Source organism: Syngnathoides biaculeatus, chromosome 11 (assembly GCF_019802595.1).
Source record: "Syngnathoides biaculeatus isolate LvHL_M chromosome 11, ASM1980259v1, whole genome shotgun sequence".
NCBI classification, from domain to species: Eukaryota; Metazoa; Chordata; class Actinopteri; order Syngnathiformes; family Syngnathidae; genus Syngnathoides; species Syngnathoides biaculeatus.
The window spans coordinates 17,265,220-17,286,759 of record NC_084650.1 but is presented as its reverse complement, the minus strand read 5'-3'; the positions used below and the strand labels follow the sequence as shown (position 1 = coordinate 17,286,759).

The window sequence follows — 21,540 nt, the reverse complement described above, 5'->3', positions numbered from 1 at the left end:
GTAATGAATTAATATAATAATTATAATATAAAATATAAATATAAAAAATATTATATAAATATTTTTTACCCTAGTATATTTTCCTAGATTTTCAACTGGGTTAATAAATTCATTAAAAATAATATATATTTTTTTTACATTTTACTATATTAGAAAATAATGTTAAAATATACATTTTCAATAATGGTATCATTTATGTTTTAATGTTACAGAAAAATATATATAAATTAATAAATATATTTAAGTAAAATGCAGGGCTGTCATTAAAAATTAAAAAAGGTCCATTTACCTGAAGCAAAAAAAAAACGAATATATTTGGAATATTTTTTTCATGTAAAGTAGTCAGTACAAAATACTCAAAATTACAAAAATAAGATCAGTAATAATACAGGTATTTTTTTAATTATTTTCTTTTATTGATATTTTTTTTCAAAATTACAAAAATAAGATCAATAAAAGAACACAATTTGAAAAATTACATATATTATTTTGGAATCTTCATCAATTTTCTCCCTTACACAATAGTTGATAATACGTAAAAAAATATAGATCATAATTTAATTTGCTGAAAACTATGTTTACATTTTTTTATCATGTCATGGCATTAATTTTGAAATACATATTTTTAATTTGAAAAAAAAAAAAAGAAAAGCCAAAAACTAAATTGTACTTTCCCCATACTTAAACACATTTGGCGTGTACAAATACTATTTATGAAGCGCTTGATAAACCTATTTGGTGGGAAAGCATAGAAAAATGAACACAATATGAATAATAACGGAATCATTTTGCAGCAACATAAGCGTCAGTGCGTTTGCGCCTCCTCTTTCCAAATCATGACTGTGTCTGACTTTTTTTTTTTCCCATAAAATCCCACTCAAGGGTTTATTATTAGTCTGTTTTGCGAGCCGATATGCTAATAAGGCTTGTTTGCTAACTTGTTTGTTCTCCGCTGGTTGACTCAAGTGTGTTGTTTGTCGATACTTGGGAGTGCTAATGATAGAAAAAAATAAAAATAAAGATGATGAAGACGGGGATGATGAAGTGGCATCGGACATCGCGTCCGTGAATCACCAGAGAAAGTAAGCGCGAACGGCCGAGGACGGCGCCAGCGCACACGAATGTTTTCAACAACAAGTGCGACAAATAGAAAAATTTGGTAGCTACATAGATGCACACTATGAAGCCAATATGAGTGAGTGAACAAAATGACACAGTGACTGCACACTTGGAAAGGACGGAGAACACGTGAGCGAATGAGAGTGTGAGTCGGTCAGTAGCCAGCAAAAAATAGTCGTCAAAATTGGCACTTTGGCGTCGCCCTGACACTGCCCGCTGTTGCTTTCAGACGTTCCGCGCAAACGCACGCTTTGCACGGACAGCGTGTAGAGCACGCGTGTCAAACATTTTACTTACGGTTCCCCTCCGAGGGCCGTAACGACTGTGAGACCATAAAAATCTTTCGCCGCCTCATCAAATTTGCATATGAAATTTATGAACTCGTTTCAGAATCAGAAATCGAGAGTAATGGGGTTTTCAACTAAACTGTTGTTTGGTAACACAAAAATGCTTGTAATATCTCAACGTTTTCATTAATCACATGACAATTTGAAATTTTGGGACAGATTTGAACAAAAATAATGGAAGTTGATACACATGATTTGCATCCGCAGGCCACATAAAATCATCTGGCGGGCCGAATCTGGCCCCTGAGCCTTGAGTTTGACACCTGTGGTGTAGAGTATGTGAACGGGCACGTGCGTTACTCTTCTCACACGCGCTACGCACAGTGCGTACGTCGCGCGCGTTTGCACGCAAACATGCTAAATAATGGAGGAGGGCAGTAAAAAAAAAAAAAAGGCTGCCAGGCGCACCTTCGTAACGCAACACATGGCGACGCGGAGTCGCCATGGCAACGCTCGCATCAGCACCACTGTAGCCATGGGAAGAGGCAAAGTGCGCGCGCGTGTTGGCATGTACGCACACAAGTCGCGGGCACAAAAACGGTTCATTCCAGTTGAAGCGGCAAAGACACTTCATTAGGGACGCCCACACGGCCTAATGAGATCGGAGAGGCTCAGAATATTAGGAACGGCTCGAGGCGGCGCATTTTCACACCACTGGAAGCTGCAAGCGCGTAAAAACTCTGCTGAGAGTGGGTAGCTATTATTTGTTTGATGAATTTAGCTCAGAAAACAATTTGCTAACTGATTTATTGTAAAGCAAAAAAATTAAATCAGAGGCGTCAAACTAATTTTTTTGTCGGGGGCTACTTGGCTTTCCCTCAGAGGGTCATTACGACGACGAAAACGTAAAAATATTAAATCAGAATGAGAAATCAAGGGGAATGGGTTTTTCAACCACTGTTCATATTTTCCAACATAAATGCTTATCTCAATGTTATCATTTAATTTGAATTGGACAAATGAAAATTTTGGTACAGATTTTCACAAGAATCATGGAAGATGACAGATGATTTGCCTTCTCGGGCCACATAACATCAGATGGCAGGCTGGATTTGGCCCCCGGCCCCTGAGTTTGACACCTATGCCGTAAACGATCATTTACCAAATAATACGTATAAACGAGTATGAATGATCTTATTGTTAAAAAAAAAAAAAAGCTATTTTACACGTTTGTATTGATTTGCGTTTTTAATCAATAATTATTCCCCACCTATTATGCTTAAATATTTATCGTACTAATTAAAAAAAATAAAATTACCACCATTATTTTATTAAATAATAGATCAAAAACAATTAATGATAATGTAATGTTTCTTTTGGCTTGTCCCTTTCGGGTTCGCCACAGCGCGTCATCTCAGATGAACGCACATATATGTTTGGCACAATTTTTTGACGCCGGATGCAACCCTCCTCAGGGAGTGGAGGCCCCACTGGGATACGAACCCACAACCCCTGGTTTACCAAACCAGTGCTCTAACCACTGAGCTACGGGGCCTCTTAACCAAAAACAATTAATGATATACAGTCAAAAAAAGTGTTAAAACTTAATTAAAAATAGCATGAAATTTTCTATTGTTCAGATTAGTTTATTTGTTGCATTAATTTTAGCAATCTATTAATCAAAATATGGCTTTCAATAATTTCATCAAGAATTTTTGTATTTTTGTAAATACTAAAATGAATATCAGGGAAATTTTAGTATTTATTTAACAACTATACTTCAAGTTTTTTTCTTTGTTGGAGATATGGAATGATTTACATTTCTCAATCTAGCACTTTGTCTTTGTCCCCCCCACCCCCATAAATCAACTCTGACCCTCAATAAACTTCAATTAAAACACTAAGAAATCACAGAGGAAGCTCAAAAACTCCACCGTGACACAGGAAAACAGTTCCGGAATAAAAGAGATTTTTTCGAGTATAGCTTGATTAAATCTGGACCATTATTTTCTGTATTATTTTTCCACTGTGGCAGCGTGATTAAATTGCCCCTAGGTGTGATTGTGAGTGCGGCTGTTTGTCTCAATGTGCCCTGCGATTGGCTGGCAACCAGTTCAGGGTGCCCCCCGCCTCCTGCCCGTTGACAGCTGGGATAGGTTCCGGCACTCCCCGCGACCCTCGTGAGGATAAGCGGCAAAGAAAATGGATGGATGGATGGATGGATATGGCTGACAAAACTGACTGGCTGGCCGAGCTACCTCCCCTCACCGCCCGCCTGCCTCCTTGTCAGCTAAAAATAAAAGAGTGTATTGAAAAAGCACAAACAAGGAGGTACAAGGCCACACATGCGCACAAAGTCAAAGCCGCAAGACGGAGAAAACGAGGAGGATGAAGGAGGGATTTGTGCGCTTCTTATTCACATTCAAAACGGATTTACGTGGGAACGCTGCGTGCGCATCGTCCACTACGTTGTTTCCAATGCACAGTAAATTCTTGTTCACGTGTTTCAACTGCAGTACTGCAACTACAGTAGTGGATCAAACAAATATGCAAATATAAGAGAAAGATAACCCGAGTAAACACAAAAGGCTGTTTTTAAATCACGCTTTAAATTATGAAGGAATAAAAGTGACTCAAAGCTCGCCACATGGCCCTGTGTGGAAAAGAAACGGCGCCCCCGTCTTGGCAAATCGGGAACAAACTGTGGCTCGTCACACTTTTGGGTTCAATTTCACTGACCGCACCCAATCCGGATTAAGACCTGTTCAATCAATCACTTTAATAGAAACTGTCCGACAAATCAAGTGGATCCAAAAGATCTAAAAAGCTGCAACAATCCAAGGAAATCCAAGAACATATGAGAAATAAAATCATTGCCATCAGTCTGGAAAGGGTTTCAAAGGAATTTCTGAAGCTTTAGGAATCCAGTGAACGACGGTGAGAGCCATCCACTATCCCTCCCCCAAAACATTGAAAAAAACTTGGAGTTACCGGCCTACAAAAATACCCCAAGAGGACACCAACAACTCACCCAAGATGTCACAAAGGAACCCAGGACAACAGCTACATGACGACAGGCCTCCTTTGCCTCAATTGAAGGTAATGTGTCAAAAATAATGATGTAAAAATGGCATCCGTGGCGGAGTTGTAAAGCAGAGAGTTAAACATAAGAGGAAATGGAAATGTAGGACCCGCCTGTGTGGAATTTGCATGTTCTCCCCCGTGCCTGCGTGGGTTTCTCTCCGGGCACTCCGGTTTCCTCCCACATCCCAAAAACATACAACATTAATTGGACACCCTAAATTGCCCCGAGGTGTGATTGTGAGTGCGGCTGTTTGTCTCCACCTCCTGCCCATTGACAGCTGGGATAGGCTCCAGCACTCGCTGCGCCCCTTGTGAGGATAAGATGGATAGAAGGATGGATAATTGCTTTCAGACTTATCAACTCATCCGTTCCTGACTCCTAGCGACTCTCCCGTCCCGCCATCTTGTCGGCTTTTTACTTTGTCCGTCACCCCCCCCCCCCTCCCTGTGTCGTTCCCACACTCATTCATTAACACGCACTCGGCGTTCCTGCCTAGCGCGCACGGAGATGGAGGTCGCGCGTTTGGCGGCGGCGGCAAGCGAGCGAGCGTGCAGCTGTCCTGCCAACAGGTGCGACTTTCACAGCACGTCGAGGGACACCACAACAAGTGCAAAGATTCGGAGCGAGCGGCGTGTTCCTGCTCACCTTTAGTCATCGCCGCGTCGCACGCAGCGCTGAGAGAACACGCACATCATCTTCATCCGCATCATCATGTTTGTCCTGTGTGCCGACAGAAGTGTGATGGAGCTGCATGAAAACACGAAAAGAGAACTTAGAAACTCAACTCAGCCTAACTCTTACATCAAAGAAAGCATCAATATTACACAAAAATATCATATGTGGCAAGGACCTCGTCTGGAAAATCGATATTGATCTGGTGACATGACAACACTGTAGCGTAATTTACGGCTACAAGCCGTGACTTTTATCACACGCTGCGGTTTATGCGGTGATGCGGCGCTAGCGTTAGCGCAGGTTGTTATAAGCCTTCGGACAAAGAAAGAGTTTAATGTTAGTGCGGGGCAAGCGTTAGCGTGGCGCTAGCATTAAGGCGGGGCTAGTTTTAGCATGGCGCTAGCGTTAGCGCAGTTGGTTATAAGCCTCGGTACACAGAAAGAGGTTTGATGTTTGCGCGGGGCGAGCGTTACCGTGGCACTAGCATTAGGGCGGGGCTAGTGTTAGCATGGCGCTAGCGTGAACGCAGTTGGTTATAAGCCTCAGTACACAGAAAGAGTTTAATGTTAGCGTGGCGATTGCATTAGCGCGGGGCTAGCGTTAGCACGGCGCTAGCATTAACGCACCGTGTTATAAGTCTCGGTACACAGAAAGAGTTTAACGCTAGTCCTGCGCTAACGCTAGGCCCGCGCTAACAAACTCTCTGTACCAAGGCTTATAACCAACTTCGCTAACGCTAGCGCCGTGCTAACACTAGCCCCGCGCTAATACTAGTGCGTTAAACTGTGTACCGAGGTTTATAACCAGGTGCACTCTGTAGGCCAGGAATTACTGTAAATATAATACATACCACACACCGGAAAGGCTGATGGTTAAATGCATTAATTAGGTGGGCAGCTATCGTGTATTATCAATATTATCCCAAGTTAATAAACTAATTAATTTTGTAACATTGAACAGGAAAATGTGCAGGCGAGATTCACGCAATGCTGTTGCCCTCCCATCACATTGCACGCTATAACTATCCGTGACCATGACTGTGTGTGACTTTAAAAGGCGGGGCCTGGCTCGGTGAGTGACGTGGGTGCCAGCAAATGAGAGCGACATGAGTTGGCAGCTGTGAGTTAGCAGCTACGCTGAGAATAGGCGAACCATCAACCAGTTTACGTGAATATGTGTTTGTTTTATTACCGTAATTTCCCGCCTACAAGCCGTGACTTTTTTCACACGCTTTCAACCCTGCGGTTTATGTGGTGATGCGGCTAATTTGTGTATTTTTTTCTAACGGCCGCAAGGGGGCACTCGAGCGGAAAAGTGGAATATATGTGCCGAGGAAGTGACTTTTACCGGCCATTTTATTGCTGCGCTAGCATTAGCACTGTGCTAGCATGTTGCTGCTACGTTACTGGCGTGTCTCAGTGACTTTTACCGGTATGTTTTTTTTAGCACTAGCGCTAGTGTTAAACTCTTTCTGTGTACCATCTTTCTTTGTAAATATCTCGTGTTTCAATGTGGGCACTTGCGGCTTTTACACAGCTGCGGCAAACAGTTATGTACCAAATGGTATTTCCTTTACAAATGTACCGGGTGAGGGTAAAAATCAGGTGCGCTCTGTAGCCCGGTATTGTTTAATAAAGCGGTTGAAAGTGCACTGGCTGCTAATTTTTTTTTTATTTTTTATTTTTTTCCGGACGTGTGGGCCAAGACACGGGGTGACAGAATTATACATAAGTCGAGCAGGGGTTTATTTTTGGGACAAAGTTGAACGGGGGAGACGCGAGGGACGGCGCGGCAGCAGACACGCAACAAGTCCCGGCGAGGCGATGTTTTCCTTTTACTTTCTGGGCTCGTTTTTTTACACCCCACAGATTTGTTTTCTTGAAAAGAAGAAAAAAGAAAAAAAAAAAAGGAAGGCAGGATTCTAATCTGTCGCCTAGCAACACCTCCTTCTGCCACATACGAGGAGATAAATATCGGGAGATTTTTCCAAAAAATACAGAAAAATCAGTAGTCACTTGTGAAACGTAAGTTCTGACCCGTCACCATAAAATTACGTAGATCCCTAAATACAGTCCATCAATCGATATAATTAATCGACAGATATGGTAGGTAGGTACAGTATTGTAGATCAAAATAACCGATCAATACGGTAAATAGCTACAGCAGGCAGATCTGAAAAATTTGGTAGGTCGACCATGTAGATCAATACGGTAGTCGGGTGACAGCTATGATTTATGGATATAGATGTCAATACATCAATAGCCATAGGGTCGGTACATACCGATAGATACGGTCAGTAGATAGATTTGCCTGGTAGATACGGTAGATACAGTATGGTATAGATAGACAGTTATGAACAGTAAATACATTTTATACATACACTAGATAAAGGTGATAGATATGGTTGGAAACTAGATAGCTCTGGATGGGTTAGGGTCGATACAGTTGGTAGATGGATACCGTAGATAGTGAGTTGCTAGAACTATACCGTTTCATGATAGATCGATGTGGTAATGCAATAACCATGCGTGGCTTGATAGATATATTTGGTTGATATGGTCGATAGATACGGTAAAAATCGATGTGGTCGAAAGAAACAAGAAATATGGTAGAGGGATACACTAGCTACAGGTACATAGACATAGTTGCTAGGTAGATAGGTCGATACAGTTGGTGGGCAGATACAGTTATTGTAGAGATGGTTGGGACATTGATACAGTTGTTAGATAGATAAATGCGGTAGATGGATGCATGACTTGAAGTGACGAGTGAACGCGCAGCTGCGACGGCGTGAATTCAACGCGGTTACGCCTGCGAATCAAAACCCGCCAGTGAACAAAGTGCCCGTCGGCCGCGCCGTAATTGGATTCACTCGAGTGTCGGCCGGTTGCCGCGCGGGAGAGAGGGGGGGGGGGGTGTTACGCGAGCTCTTCACGCGCGAAGTGGACGGCATTATCATGACAAGGGCGACGACGGTCGCGCGGCGTGACGTCAGCTCGCTCGAGTGCCGCGCGTGGAACGGACAAACTACGTGGAGCGCTTTGCTTTGCACCGACCGCTGCATAATCGTAGCCGCTTGCATCATCCACAAACTAAAATGATGGGCGCTGATTGTGGAAAAAAATAACACTGAACCGCACCGTGTGGCAAAGTCCTCGCAAACTCGCAGTTGGGAACCTGCAGTCAGCTATTCATGCATTATAATTATTTTGGGGGGAGGGGCTTGCATATTGGAACTAATCCCAACACTTCTAATGGCCATCAGTCAGATACATTTTTCTGAAATCACTATTTGCATTCTGGCCCTCTTCCCCATTACCCAAAATAGAAATACAACTAAAGTACTACTTTTGAACAATCACTTCACAAACATTTTGGACGTGCGAACAGTCTTGTGTTTATTAAAACATTTTTGGACGGTTTTACAAGTCCAAATTTAGCATAACATCTGTGTTTACCGTAATTCCCGGCCTACAGAGCGCACCTGGTTACAAGCCTCACTGAGTACATTTGTAAAGGAAATACCATTTGGTACATAACTGTTTGCCGCAGCTGTGTGAAAGCCACAAGTGCCCACATTGAAACATGAGATATTTACAAAGAAAGACGGTACACAGAAAGAGTTTAATGCTAGCGCGGTGCTAGCGATAGCATTAAAGCTAGTTCTAACGCTAGCGCCGCATTAGTGATAACAGGGCCGGTTAAAATAAAACTTACTGGTAAATTTCACGGAGACACGCCAGTAAGACAGCAGCAACACGCTAGCGCGAGTGATAACGCTAACAGGTCTGGTTAAAATAAAACTTAGCAGTAAATATCACTGAGGCACGCCAGTAACACCGGGTCAACACGCTAGCATCACGCTAACGCTAGCGCTAATGCTAACAGGGCCAGTTAAAGTAAAACTTACCAGTAAATATCACTGACACATGGCAGTAACACAGCAGCAACATGCTAGCACCGCGCTAACGCTAGCGCAGCGCTAACAGTGCCGTTAAAAGTCACTTCCGCGGCACATATATTCCACTTTTCCGCTCGAGCGCCCCCTTGCGGCTGTTGGAAAAAACGCACAAATTAGCCGCATCGCCGCATAAACCGCAGGGTTGAAAGCGTGTGAAAAAAGTCGCAGCTTGTACGCCGGAAATTACGGTAAATGTCTTGACAGCGAGAGAATGAGACGAGGCACTATGCAATATTGCAAAAGTTCTAGTCTTTTGATAAGTTTAAACCTGTTTGGAGAGTGCGCAAAACTGAAGAAAAAAGGTTTATTAAATGTTTATATCTATATCTAGGGGGTTAACTAACCTCTAACGAAATTGGTAAAATTCACACATAAGAATAATAACAACATAATAATTACTATTAGTCCCGCAAGAAAACAGCCCTCATAACTGTAATAATGGCGATTTTACCATAGGAGGCCATGTAAAAATAGAGCAGCGCACATCATTAGGAGCCACTTGTGTTATTTTCTGTTGGTGAAGAAAAAGGAGCGTGACTCACCTCGTCTTGGGTCCACTTAAAGCCTAAATGAGCTCAACCTTTGATTAGGATTTCATGAATGGATCCTTTGCTTGACGTACCAGTGCCGCTGTTATCATCGCCGGCTAGCGACGCGCATTTGAATGCCGATTATTTCCATATTGTTTATGATTAGTATCTATTTTTACCTTTAATACTTCAGTGTTATGTAATGGTAGAGTAGTAGAACCTCCCTAGGAAATCATAATGTACTGCATATATGATACACAGTGCATCAAATGGGGCGGCACGGTGGTTCAGCTGGTAAAAGCGTTGGCCTCACAGTTCTGAGGTCCCGGGTTCGATCCCGGACCCGCCCGTGTTTTTCAAATTGCCCCTCGGTGTGATTGTGAGTGCGACTTTTTGTCTCTATGTGCCCTGCGATTGGTTGGCGACCAGTTTCAGGGTGTACCCGGCCTCCTGCCCGTTGACGGCTGGGATAGGCTCCAGCACTCCCCGCGACCCTTGCGAGGATAAGCGGCGAAGAAAATGGATGGATGGATGGATGAATACATGCAGGATGGATCGAAAGGTGTTGCCTGGATTTAGAAGTCATCACATGCGTACCTAATGTTGTGGCCCGCCAATGTCAACAAAGCATCAGAACCAGCCAGCATCCAACCGGGACACACAGCTGTTCAAAATATGTTATTATTTCCATACTGATCCTTTGGACACAACATTAGGTACACCCATCTCATGAGCGCCTTTCCAAACACGGCACTGGATTGTCTTCAAATCAACGCTGCACTTGGATTGGCGCTGACAGGGTTATTCATGTTACAACATGTTTATTATCATGCTGTAACTATACGAGGTAGCCAAAATATTACACGAAAAAAAAGATTCTCTCTCTCTCTTCCTCTCATTAAAAATTGTTCTTTGTTTGCTCATTCAAGTGCGCTTCCTCGTCTATTAATAGCGCAAGGGTGGCTGCAGGGGGCGCCACCCAGGAGCCCATACGTGTGTGTGTGCGCGTCTCTAACAGGTAAGATGCATCTATTCATTGAAGTCTATTTTTAGACACCTCCCCCCCTTCCCTCTCGCCCCCCCCCACCCTCCCCCACATGCACTGCAGACACGTCCTCGGGATGCTGCATGCGGCCTCGGTCCGTGCGTCCCCTTCCTCCTTCGCCACCCTCCCGATCCGCCATTCATTCCACGCGACTTAGCTCCTCCCACTCCATTCAAGCATTTCACCGTAGACATAAAGAATAGATGGAACGCTAACTAGCTAGACTGACGGATACTACGCTAGATCGAGCCACATAGAACGATAGAAAGGAAGATAAAAAAGGGCAGAGCGCGAGAATAATAGAAGGATCGCAAAAAAAAGATAAAAGGGTAGAAAGATAGAGTAAACAACTGGTTGAGAGAAGAATAATAGCGAGATGGATGGAAGGACAACAGATACATAACACATAGATGGAAAGGAAAAATGATAGAAAAGACAGAGCGATGGAAAGAAAAAGGATAAATATGAATCTATTGAGAAGGAGCGGAGAGCTGGAACTTTCCAAGGCTTGGCAGAAGTGGCTCATGTAAGCAGTGATGAAATGCATTCATACGAACAATTTTTCATCCTCCTCCTCTTTTTGGATGCAGCACATCTCCTCTCCCTCCCTCCTCGCCGGGTGACTCCATTTTTTTTTTTTTTTACACCAGCCCCGCCTCTTACTCGGTTTTGTCCAAATCAGGCTTTCTGCGTGGCCCGGAGCTCCCCGTTTCATGCCGACGTCATCGGCGGGGAGAGGGGGGCGCTGACGTCAGAGCGCAGTCACCGCCGGCGAAGGGGGGAGGAGAAGGGGGGGGGGGGTGGAGCCAAAAGGAGCACCGCGCACAGCATCCACTCAGATGAAAGATCCTCACCCCTCCCCTCCCTCTCGTCCTTCTTACGTCGGCGCGGCCGCGTCGGGGAGCCCCCCTCGCTCCCAGCCTATATAAGACACCTGCGAGCAGAGTCCCTCACACACTGTCACCGGACCGAGCCGAGCCGAGCCGTGCCCGACAGAGCGCCGCGATGAAGCGCGTCCAATAACCGGCAAGTGCTTGTGTGCCAAGCGGGATATTTATTTTTTTTACCCTTCTTTCCTCCCCACCCCCCCAACAACCACCTCACCCGAATCCGTAACAAGCATGTACCGCTCGACTAAGGGAGCCTCCAAGGCCAGACGGGACCAGATCAACGCGGAGATCCGCAACCTGAAGGACTTGTTGCCCATCTCCGAGGCGGACAAAGCCAAGCTGTCGTACCTTCACATCATGTCGCTGGCGTGCATGTACACCAGGAAATCCGTCTTCTTCTCATCGCCAGGTAAGAGGACCCCCCAAAAAAAAAAACAACACTCGTCAGCAAGGTGGGAACTCACTTGAAGACCCTTTAAGAGAAATTTGGTTGCTAAAATTAAAAAAAAAAAAAAAAAAAAAGACAGCATACATGGTCATAAAATCATTGACATGAATCAATTAATTAGCAAAAAAAAAAAAAAAAAAAGGAACCAAGACAAAACTCTCATCTCCAGACAAGGTTATTCAAGTGTTAATGTGTGCCTTTAAGGGGCGGGGACATTTACAACGCTGTTAGTTAACTGTGAGCGTCTCCTCCACGCTCCTTGCGAGGAGTGTTTTCATTTTTGCATTTGTCTGTCCCAATAATCAAATATCGAGCGAATTTCTTTTCCCACTCCATTCGAGTGGCGCGTCTGAAGCTCGCTCGTGACTTGGATTTATGCTCGCGTTTTCGTTTGGAAGCTGGTTAACATTTTTTGGGCAAAAATGTGCACGATGCGGGATCAATCAACGAGTTTATTGGTCAAAGAAATGGTGAAGCGCTATCCGTGGTGCTGAAATTCTATGCGAGAAAAGCAAGTAACTGTCCATGGTGCTGACGCTTTACACCTGCCATGTATGTTTCTATGAACACTTATATTTCTGTCTACATTCATTTTTCCATATCTCTATAGGGTCAAAAAAGGGGACAGTTTTACCCATCTTCTATATATCATTTTATCCATCTTATCAATCGATTTAAACAATCATACATGCATCCACTGAACATGTCCTTTGAAATTCATCCATCATTTTTCCAAGCCACTTATCCTCACAAGGGTCGCGGGAGCGCTAGAGCCTATCACAGCTAACATCGGGCGAATGGCGGACTGCACCCAGTCGCGGGGCGCTAAGACACGATTACTGAGCGGGAATCGATCCCACACTGCCCACACCAAAGTGAGGCGTGTGTGCCACTATGCCAACAGCGAGTCCTTTGAAGTGACTAAATGTACACCAGTATACATTATTTGAATATTTTCAAGGGAAATTATATCAGTTTAAAACATCATACACAATATTCAGTACTTTTTTTTTTTTTCAGTGATCCATTCATCCATCTGCCATGTGTGCCTCGATCTATTGCAGTTATGAAACAGAACAAACGGTGTCAATTTTAGTATTATTATTTTGGCTACGCTGTAGTTTCCCAGCATTGTAAATCAATGACATGATAATCTGTTGGCAATGATGACATCCGCGAAGCCCAAGTCTCGGTCGGTGGTTCCGACGGCCCTTCCTGACGCGTTTTTGGGTCCCCTGTGCAATCTAGAGGCCGGAAGCGCATCAGCGGAGCCGAGCGCCCGCTTCCTGTCCATGCCCGAGCTGTCCGACCTGATGCAGGCCCTGCCGGGCTTCCTCATGCTGCTCACCGCCGAGGGGAAGCTGCTCTACCTGTCCGACACCGTCTCGGACCACCTGGGTCACTCCATGGTGAGCCCGCCCATCCTGTATCCTCGCTAACACCCGTCGAGATCAGCGACCCATGGATGCATGTGTGTGTGTGCCCGTCAGGTGGACTTGGTGGCGCAGGGAGACAGCGTGTATGACATCATTGACGCTTCAGATCAGTTGACTGTCAGAAATTATCTCTCCAGCACAACCTCCCCCGAGATGGGTAAGACGGGACCACCCGCATTAATCCGATAGAACAGCGATGGGCAAACTTTTGTGATTCTCGAGTCCATCATATTTTACACAAACCTGATGAAATATTAGTTTTTCTTACCTGGATGGTTCTCGTCGTCGTCAACTCTATTTTCCCCTCGCAGATCGGTTGTTCCGCTGCCGCTTCAACACCTCCAAGTCGGTCCGCAGGCAGAGCGCCGGGAACAAGTTGGTTCTGATCCGAGCTCGCTGCCTCTTCGCTCCCTCCCCTTCGCCCTCCGCCGCTGGGGCCGGCAGCGCCGCGGCCGGATCCTACTGGACCTCTAATCCGGTCTGGGTGTGTTTTTGCACGCCTTTGGAGAGCCACCCCGCCCGCTGCGGACCGGAGAGCACATCTGGCGGACCCCAGCTGGCCGACACCAACCTGTTTTTGGAAGGGTTTCACTCCCAGCACGGGCGAGACATGAGGCTGCGCGCTGCAAATGACAGGTACGCTCGACAAATATTCATAATTCCAACAGTATTATGTTCTCAAAAAAAGTGATGTTTTGAAAAAACGGTTGAAATTCCAGGGGGAAAAAAATGTCATGTTTTTGAAAAGGTTACATAATTGATATTGTCAAGAGGGTATTTCTGATAAATTGTGTATTTTGAGAGGAATAAGTCAAGCAAAGGGATAAAACACAGAAAGGATGAGTGTTACATATGGACGGGAAAAATCATTTGAAAAAATTTTAAATGTTGGTGGTGGGGGGGGGGTTTGCTTAAAGATTTTGGTTGAGAAAAAAGCTGCATATTGTCAAGGAAGAAAAAAAAAAAATCAGAGAAATTCATATACCAGAGAAAAATAGAGTATCATAGAATAAAAATATACGGTATATACAGTGTGTCCCAAAAATGTATACACACTTGTAAATAATTCAAATTTTTAAAATGTAAAAGAATGTACAAATATCATTATTTAAAGTATGTATACATTTTTGGGGGACACCCTGTATTATTAATATAATAATTTAATAGATTTTACATATAGTCAATCAGTAATGATTAATTAGAGCTAGGAGTACGAGTAATACAATATTATATAATACAATGTCATTTTTCCCCTATAAGGGGAGAAAGGACAGAAAAGAAGGGAAGGAAAAAAAAAGTTTAGTATTTAAATCAAATATTTTAAAAAGTTTTTTTTATTTTTTTCTTAATTTTAGGTCTTGAATTACGTTATTTAATGAATGCATTTTTAATTATCTTGCCCTATAATATTGATGTTGATCCAGTAACGAAAGGTGCTCTGACCCGGTCATTTCCATCCGTGTCCCCTGGCAGTGTGCACTCTTATCTGGGCTACGACGCGGCCATGTTATCCGCCTGCTCCTGGTACAGCCTCCTCCACCCGCACGATCTGTCACACGCCTCCGCTCAGCACCGCAGCCTGCGTAAGTGTTCGCTCAAAAAAAAAAAAAAAAAAAAAAAAACACCCACGTGTACGCAGGAACAGCAACACCAAGCCTACTTAGTGCCAAACTGGGAAGGAAAAAAAAAATAGGAGGGAAAAAAAAAAAGGGAAGGGAGAAAAAAATAAGAGGATGATTAATGGGATTACTAAATTGTGCTGTGACTCAACAGTGCGAGAGGGAGGAGAAGGCCGAGCCGAGATGGTCGTGCGCCTGCAAGCTCGGGACCAGACGTGGGTTTGGCTCTACATGGTGCTCCAGCTCCAGCCCGGAGACGTCCCCATCAGCAGCAGCAACTACGTCATCAGGTACGGAACGCCCCCTCTTTTGCGACCTCTTTTTGATAGAAATGAAAGCACACCGCCATGGAGAAAAAAAAAAAATTGATTCCGCAGCCTTGATATCCACTTTAAGGTCTACATAAACAAGATGCCGCCAAAGCACTACTTTGGTCTAAATAGAGCAAGTCACTTTGAAATAGATTCTTGGAAACAAGATGCTGCCAAAACATGATTTCTGTGAAAGTGAAGTTCCTCAAATCACATCAATGTAGTTGCTTGAAAGGTGTGTCCCTAGCTAAGATTTGTTGTTTTCTCATCGCAGCGAGTCCGAGGCCTGGTCAGTGCGTCAACAGCTGAGCTCCGAGCAGACTCAGCTGAGTCTCGTCCTGAGCTCCGGCCCCTCCCAGCAGGAAAGCCTCCAGTCCCCCGACACCCTGTCCAGCCCTGACCAGGTTTTCACACCGGGCAGCAGCGGCCTGTCGGGCCAGTCCTTCGACTTCAGCACGGCGGGCTGCAGCGTGGCCTCCTCCGACGAGCGGGCGAGCTCCGCGACGGAGGCGATGCAGGTGGAGGGGGAGCCTCGCTCCAGCATCTCGTCCCTGGAGGAGGAGGCCTTCTTCCAGCCCCCTCCGGTCTGCAGCCCCTCGACGGCGCCCTCTCCGACTCCTGTCACGGTGGAGACCGTGTCCGATTTGGACTTTTTAACCCAGAACATCCTCATGCCGCCCTCGTTCGAGTTGGACCCCCCTTTGCCGGCTCTTCCCTTGCCGCTCCCGCCGGTGCCCACCTCGCAGGCTCAGCAGACCAAAGAGTTTGTCTGCACGCCTCCGTACACCCCCCACATTGGAGGGGCTAGCTTCCCGTTCGGAGAACCCCTCTTCAGCTTCGACCCCACCGGCACGACCACGCCCCCGCCGTCCGCCACCACGGCGACGGCCACCACCTCCATGGCCGCTTCCGCTTCCTCCGCAGCGCCGCCTGCCACCACCGCCTCCAGCCCCGCGCCCCCCACCACCCTGTCCACCAAGATCCCCCTCAGTCTTCCCAACCTGTCCACCGAACTCCTCTTCGCGGCGGATCCCTGCTGCGGAGGCCTGTACGAGAAACTGCCCCCCACGCCAGACAGCCCGGGGGACGGCGACTGCACGGTGATGACCCTCCCCGAGGTTCGGGGTCCACTCTACGTCGACGTGCCCCTGGGGCCTCTTCAGTGTCCCCCCGAGGGGCTCCTCACGCCCGAGGCGTCGCCAGGAAAACAACCTTGCCTCTCTTTCTTCTCCCTGGAGAGAGAGCGGGATAAGGAGAGGGCGGAGATCTCCCTGCTGGCCCAGCACATCAGCTCCCTGGCGGAGGGCTTCTACCTGGACCCCCTCCTGTCCAAGCTATCCCCTACGTCCATGTCCCCCTTGTCCAACCCTCCATCCCCCTTCCAAGCTCCCGCCGAGATGCTTCGGGAATTTTATCCCATCAAAGCGTGGCGAGGCCTGGACATCCCCCTGTTCCTGGAGGACGAGACCTCTCTGTTTGAAGAGAGCATCCTAGACACCTTCCTCCAAGACGCGGCCCCTCAGCCGCCCTCACCGATCCCCGACCCGGACCCACCGAGCCCGGTCTCTCCGCAGACACCAGTGCGCTGGCACCAAGCCTCCCAGTTTGGGGAAGCGGGCCAATTCTGTAGCGTCCAATCGGCGCAAGCTAACTCGGCGGACGGGCGCGGGGAGACCGACAAGGCCGCAACGGAGGAGGAGACGACGGAGGAAGCCATGGAAACGGAGGTGGCGTCATCTCCCGTGACCTCGTGTTCCTCCATACCGGCTTCTCCTCCCCTCATCCTCACCGCCTCGCCGGGGCCCGCCAGCGCCGCCTCCACCACGCCGGTCGTCTCCCCCGCACCCGCCGCCTCCCGCGCTCAGTCCCTCCTGGAGGAACTGGCCGTGCTGGAGCCCATGTTTGGGGCAGGTGCCTCGATCGCCCCCGGTTTAGGGCAACAACCTGAGTTGTATCAACTCCAGTGTCATCCATCGCCACAGTGCTTCCACAAAGGTGAGATCCTGAAGGAAAATTTAGCATTTTTAAAAAATTATATATAGTTTTTTTTGCCCGTCTTGTTCATCACGACCGCACAGCTAACTTCTTTCTGCATTTTTTTGTGTCTTTCAGATGGGAGTGGAAGCATCCCTCCGTTCTAAAATAAGTCTGTGACTTACTTCATCAAGTATGGCATATTGTCATATTTTGTGGAGACACACTTTTACTGCAAAGTAAAACACAATTTAAGTGTATAAATATACATAATGTATAAAGGACTGACGCCTACATGTCTCTCCGGAGGGCAAAAAATGGGCTTTCCATTTTTTGTTCCAATCATGAAGCTGTACTCTATGAAACCTGGTGCAACATTTAAAAAAAACAAACAAACCAACAAAAAAAAAAACCCAAAAACATCAGCAACAACATGGACGCCCGACTGACTGAGTCCTGAGTCCATGTGGTGTCTCCCCGCTTCAGATGCGCCATCTGAATTCGTTAAAGCGTTGTTTAACTGGCAGACATGCATTTGTATTCACTCGTAGTGAAAAATATCTGTTGTGAACATGGAAGGAAAAAAAAAAACAAAGAAAAAAACAATATTTTAATAGAGACTTGATTTACGACTTCTAGCACTTTTTTTGCCTGACGCAAACTCCAAAAAAAAAAAAAAAGGGGTACTCGAGTGTGATATTTACACACGTTATGAATTGAAAGCACATTCGTAAACTCGACGAAGATTTTGCGTTCTGGGTTCGCGGCTTGAAAACCTTTAACATTCCATATTTGTCTGTCCATCGGAACTTGCGTTGACTTGTGTGATGTGCAACAAACCGAGGAACAAAAAAAACAAAAACAAAAAAAAAGAAAGCATGTAAAGAGATGCCGGCCGATGCCGCCTATGCGCTCTTTCGTTGTACTGTATTGTGTATTTAGACTCTGAATGTGGACTCGGCGGGGGGGTGGATTGATAGGGTTGCAAAGGGGCGGAATTTGCCGGCAAGCTTCCATGGGAAGTTAAGCCGAGGAATTTGGAATAAAAAAAAGTAGATATTCCGTTTTGTAAAAATGAGACATCCATTCAAAATAAATATAGCAAACCTAAAATTTATCTCAAATTTGGGCTCGCAGCATCGGGCAAAATAAATAACTGACCAAGCTCCAACTGATTTCTCAAAATATTCAAAAATTGGGGAATTGGTGAGTGAAAGTACGTTGATCCACGGCATGTCTGTGTTTCAGCAACAGCAATTTTTTTTTTTTATAGGGGGCATATTCTCTTATATTTGCAAAAAAAAAATAAATTATAATTTATTTTCATTTCGTATTTGCTGTTATTGTGCTCAGGCTCAATATTTGTAAATTTTTGACATTCACTCAGATTTGCCGTAAAATAAAATTTCCCAACTAACGGTACAAGCCGAAAGAAGCTATTTAAGTCCCCGGTTAAGAATTCATTTTGTAATTTAAAAAAAAAAAAAAAAAAAGAAATTCCTGTTAATTCCCATGGAACGTTTCCAACTTTGAAAATTCCGTCAATTTTGCAACCCTAATATTTACAAGGCTGGTAAGCTTACAGCAGCTTCCTTGCTTGCCACGCGTGTTCTTCTTCTTGGACGAGGAGACTTGTGAGGGGGGGGGGGCAGTCGTGGGGCGCGATTGACTTTTTAGCGAATGGGAGATGGGGAGGGGAGGGGGGCTGCTACTAGTTTCTTTCTATCACTTTACCAAGCGACACGGCTTGAGGACGCTCCGATTCCCACGGTGTCAACACGCTCACGTAGAGTTGTCTACGGTCAAGTAAAGGATTGATTCCTACTTTCTAGCTATTTAACGGCTAATTTAATATAGACACGTGTACAATTGTATTACTGTATGTGCGATGTGAATATTTTTTTTCTCCTTTTGCCAGAAGAAGGTTGTACATATTTGTATGAAGGCTTGTACATAGGAAATATATATAACGAGAGATTTCTAAGGCATCAAATGCTGCAGAACGGACATTGTGGATCAGTGTTCTATTGTCTTGCTTTTAAATGTATTTGAATGTGGACAAATGCATTTATAATAAAGTGCATTATAATGCGGCGAATGTGTCGTCAGTCCTGATCTTGAGAGTCTCGTCGTGCGGATGAGTGTTTATTGGGTATCCCGAAGAAGGTGGTGACTAGTGCGGAACATTTGCCCCCTAGTGTTAGCCACTAATTTGGATGAGTAGTGAGTGTGGGGGTGGGGGGGCATAATATCTAATATAACAGAGATGCTCCAGTATGTTTTTTTTCTACGATGCACGATGTGAAAAACACAAAGAGAAAAATTACAATGTCAGTCATGAGAGAACCCCATCTTAGCTCAGCATCAGCACCCGCATCCTCGTCATCATCGCCACCATCATCATCATCATCATCGTCGACGGCAGCCCCCTTTTTCTCCCCACCTTCCCCCCGCCCGGAGCGAGGTTCGCTCGGCAACAGCGCTGACGCACACGCTTGACGAGACAGAATGAGACTCCATCTGACTCCGAGTGACGCACGAGCTGGGCTCTGTGCGTAACGGTACGTGTGTGCGCGCGCATGACGATGATGACGCGCACCCCTCCTTTTACAAATCTCGCATCGGCTCCACGTACCTGCGACTCTGAGTGCTCCATATATAGGCATTCCGGCGCCGCGCTCTATTCTCAGCCTCCATTCAGCGGGCTCGGGCTGGAGTGACGAGAGGAAGAGGAGGAGAAGGTGAAGAGAGGGGGAGACCGAAGCGGCGAGCTAAATTTAGAGGTACAGTAAAAAGAGGCATGTGGGACAAAAGGAGGCTTCAAAGCCAATCAAAGCGCTCAATCTGTGCCGCTACTGTAGAAGCCGTCAGTACAAATTTTCCACCGAAATGGCGTACACATCAATTAAGAGCGCGCTGGACTGCAGTAGTGGGACGTAACCGTTTACAATTGTGGTAAACGCCTGCATAATCGCGGCTCCACGTTGGCATAAATCACATTTTCATCGATCCGTCAATTTTTTTTGAACTTATCCTGTTATGAAGCATCGACTTGACACCATCTGGTGACTTGTTGGTGGTCCTTTCCCCGCCGTAGTGTGGCATTATGGTGACGACCAACTATGTTGAAGTGAGTTGAGGAACATCATTTAGACAGGAGTATGGTAATGCTCTTTTGCCATTTTGTGGTATCTTTGGATCAGGGAACTATGTTGAAGTGAGCTGAGGAATTAAGACAAAACCTGTGTTTTGCCACAATCTTGTGGCAGCTTTTTAGGGCGTCAATTACTCTTTTTTTTTCCCAGTTATCATTAGCTTATCCATTGTTTGATTTCTTAAATTTTGTGCTGAGGTACATTTCAGTTTTTCATTCACATTTGTTAAAAACAATCTAAATGTATTAAAACAATAATTGCAAGCATAAAAAGTATAAAAAATACAGAATGGAATAAAAATAGAGACATCTGTTTTGTAAATACCCCTCCCACAAGGTGTAATCACAATGAAATCAGTCCATTTTCTTTTGCCGCTTATCCTCACGAGGGTCGCAGGTAGTGCTGGAACCTATCCTAGCTGTCAATGGGCAAGAGGCGGGGCACAGCCTAAACTGGTTGCCAGCCAATCGCAGGGCACATAGAGACAAAGAGTCACACCCACAATCACACCGAGGGGCAATTTAGAGCGTCCAATTAATGTTGCATGTTTTTTGGGATGTGGGAGGAAACTGGAGTGTATGGAGAAAACCCACGCAGGCACGGGGAGAACATGCAAACTTCACACAGGCGGGTCCGGGATGGAACCCGGGACCTCAGAACTGTGAGGTTCTTAACCACACTGAAACCCATTTAAAAAAAAAAATATTTGTAAATGTATTCCAACATAAAATGTGGTGTGTCAGCACTGCAACAGACTATCGGCAATATAGAAGGAAGATTTTTCGGCATGTATGTGTATATACGGACCTCTGCGGGACAGCACCCTGAGCTGCAGTCAGCATCGGCGGATCAGTCGTCTGCCGCCATCATCTGAAAGAAAGAGAAACTGCACCACATAATTGTGTGAAACAAATGAACAAAATACTGCACTCACCATCTTATAACGACCAATGACTGTGTTGCCTTGGGAGGGACTGAAGCAAAATCTTTTGTGGACGAGATTCT

The 21,540-nt window shown here is 45.5% G+C and overlaps 1 protein-coding gene and 2 long non-coding RNA genes across 3 annotated transcripts in view; 1 reads left to right on the top strand and 2 right to left on the bottom strand.

Annotated features, from left to right (window-relative positions):
- Nucleotides 1-13,883, bottom strand: part of LOC133508361 (uncharacterized) — a 22,522-nt gene extending 8,639 nt beyond the window's left edge. The window contains exons 1-3 of the long non-coding RNA XR_009797041.1: nucleotides 13,745-13,883; nucleotides 11,830-11,987; nucleotides 5,137-5,238 (exon numbers count right to left, since the gene is read on the bottom strand). This is a non-coding gene — a long non-coding RNA (uncharacterized LOC133508361). The remainder of the gene's footprint in view (nucleotides 1-5,136; nucleotides 5,239-11,829; nucleotides 11,988-13,744) is intronic.
- Nucleotides 11,824-17,547, top strand: npas4a (neuronal PAS domain protein 4a). Its single transcript, XM_061834283.1, has 8 exons — nucleotides 11,824-12,001; nucleotides 13,289-13,449; nucleotides 13,531-13,633; nucleotides 13,788-14,112; nucleotides 14,950-15,059; nucleotides 15,250-15,385; nucleotides 15,681-17,401; nucleotides 17,519-17,547. The coding sequence occupies exons 1-8, from the start codon at nucleotides 11,824-11,826 to the stop codon at nucleotides 17,545-17,547; spliced, it is 2,763 nt and encodes a 920-aa protein (XP_061690267.1).
- Nucleotides 14,890-21,540, bottom strand: LOC133508363 (uncharacterized). Its single transcript, XR_009797042.1, has 6 exons — nucleotides 21,470-21,540; nucleotides 21,343-21,405; nucleotides 20,016-20,091; nucleotides 15,248-15,413; nucleotides 15,106-15,147; nucleotides 14,890-15,025 (listed from the first exon to the last, which is right to left on the bottom strand). It is a non-coding gene; the product is annotated as an uncharacterized LOC133508363 (long non-coding RNA).

Bases quoted from the DNA above. Each gene is read 5' to 3' on its own strand.
- npas4a (XM_061834283.1), top strand. From the start codon at position 11,824: ATGTACCGCTCGACTAAGGGAGCCTCCAAGGCCAGACGGGACCAGATC. The intron at 14,113-14,949 runs GTACGCTCGACA...GTCCCCTGGCAG, and splicing joins CTGCGCGCTGCAAATGACAG to TGTGCACTCTTATCTGGGCT. The intron at 15,060-15,249 runs GTAAGTGTTCGC...GTGACTCAACAG, and splicing joins CGCTCAGCACCGCAGCCTGC to TGCGAGAGGGAGGAGAAGGC.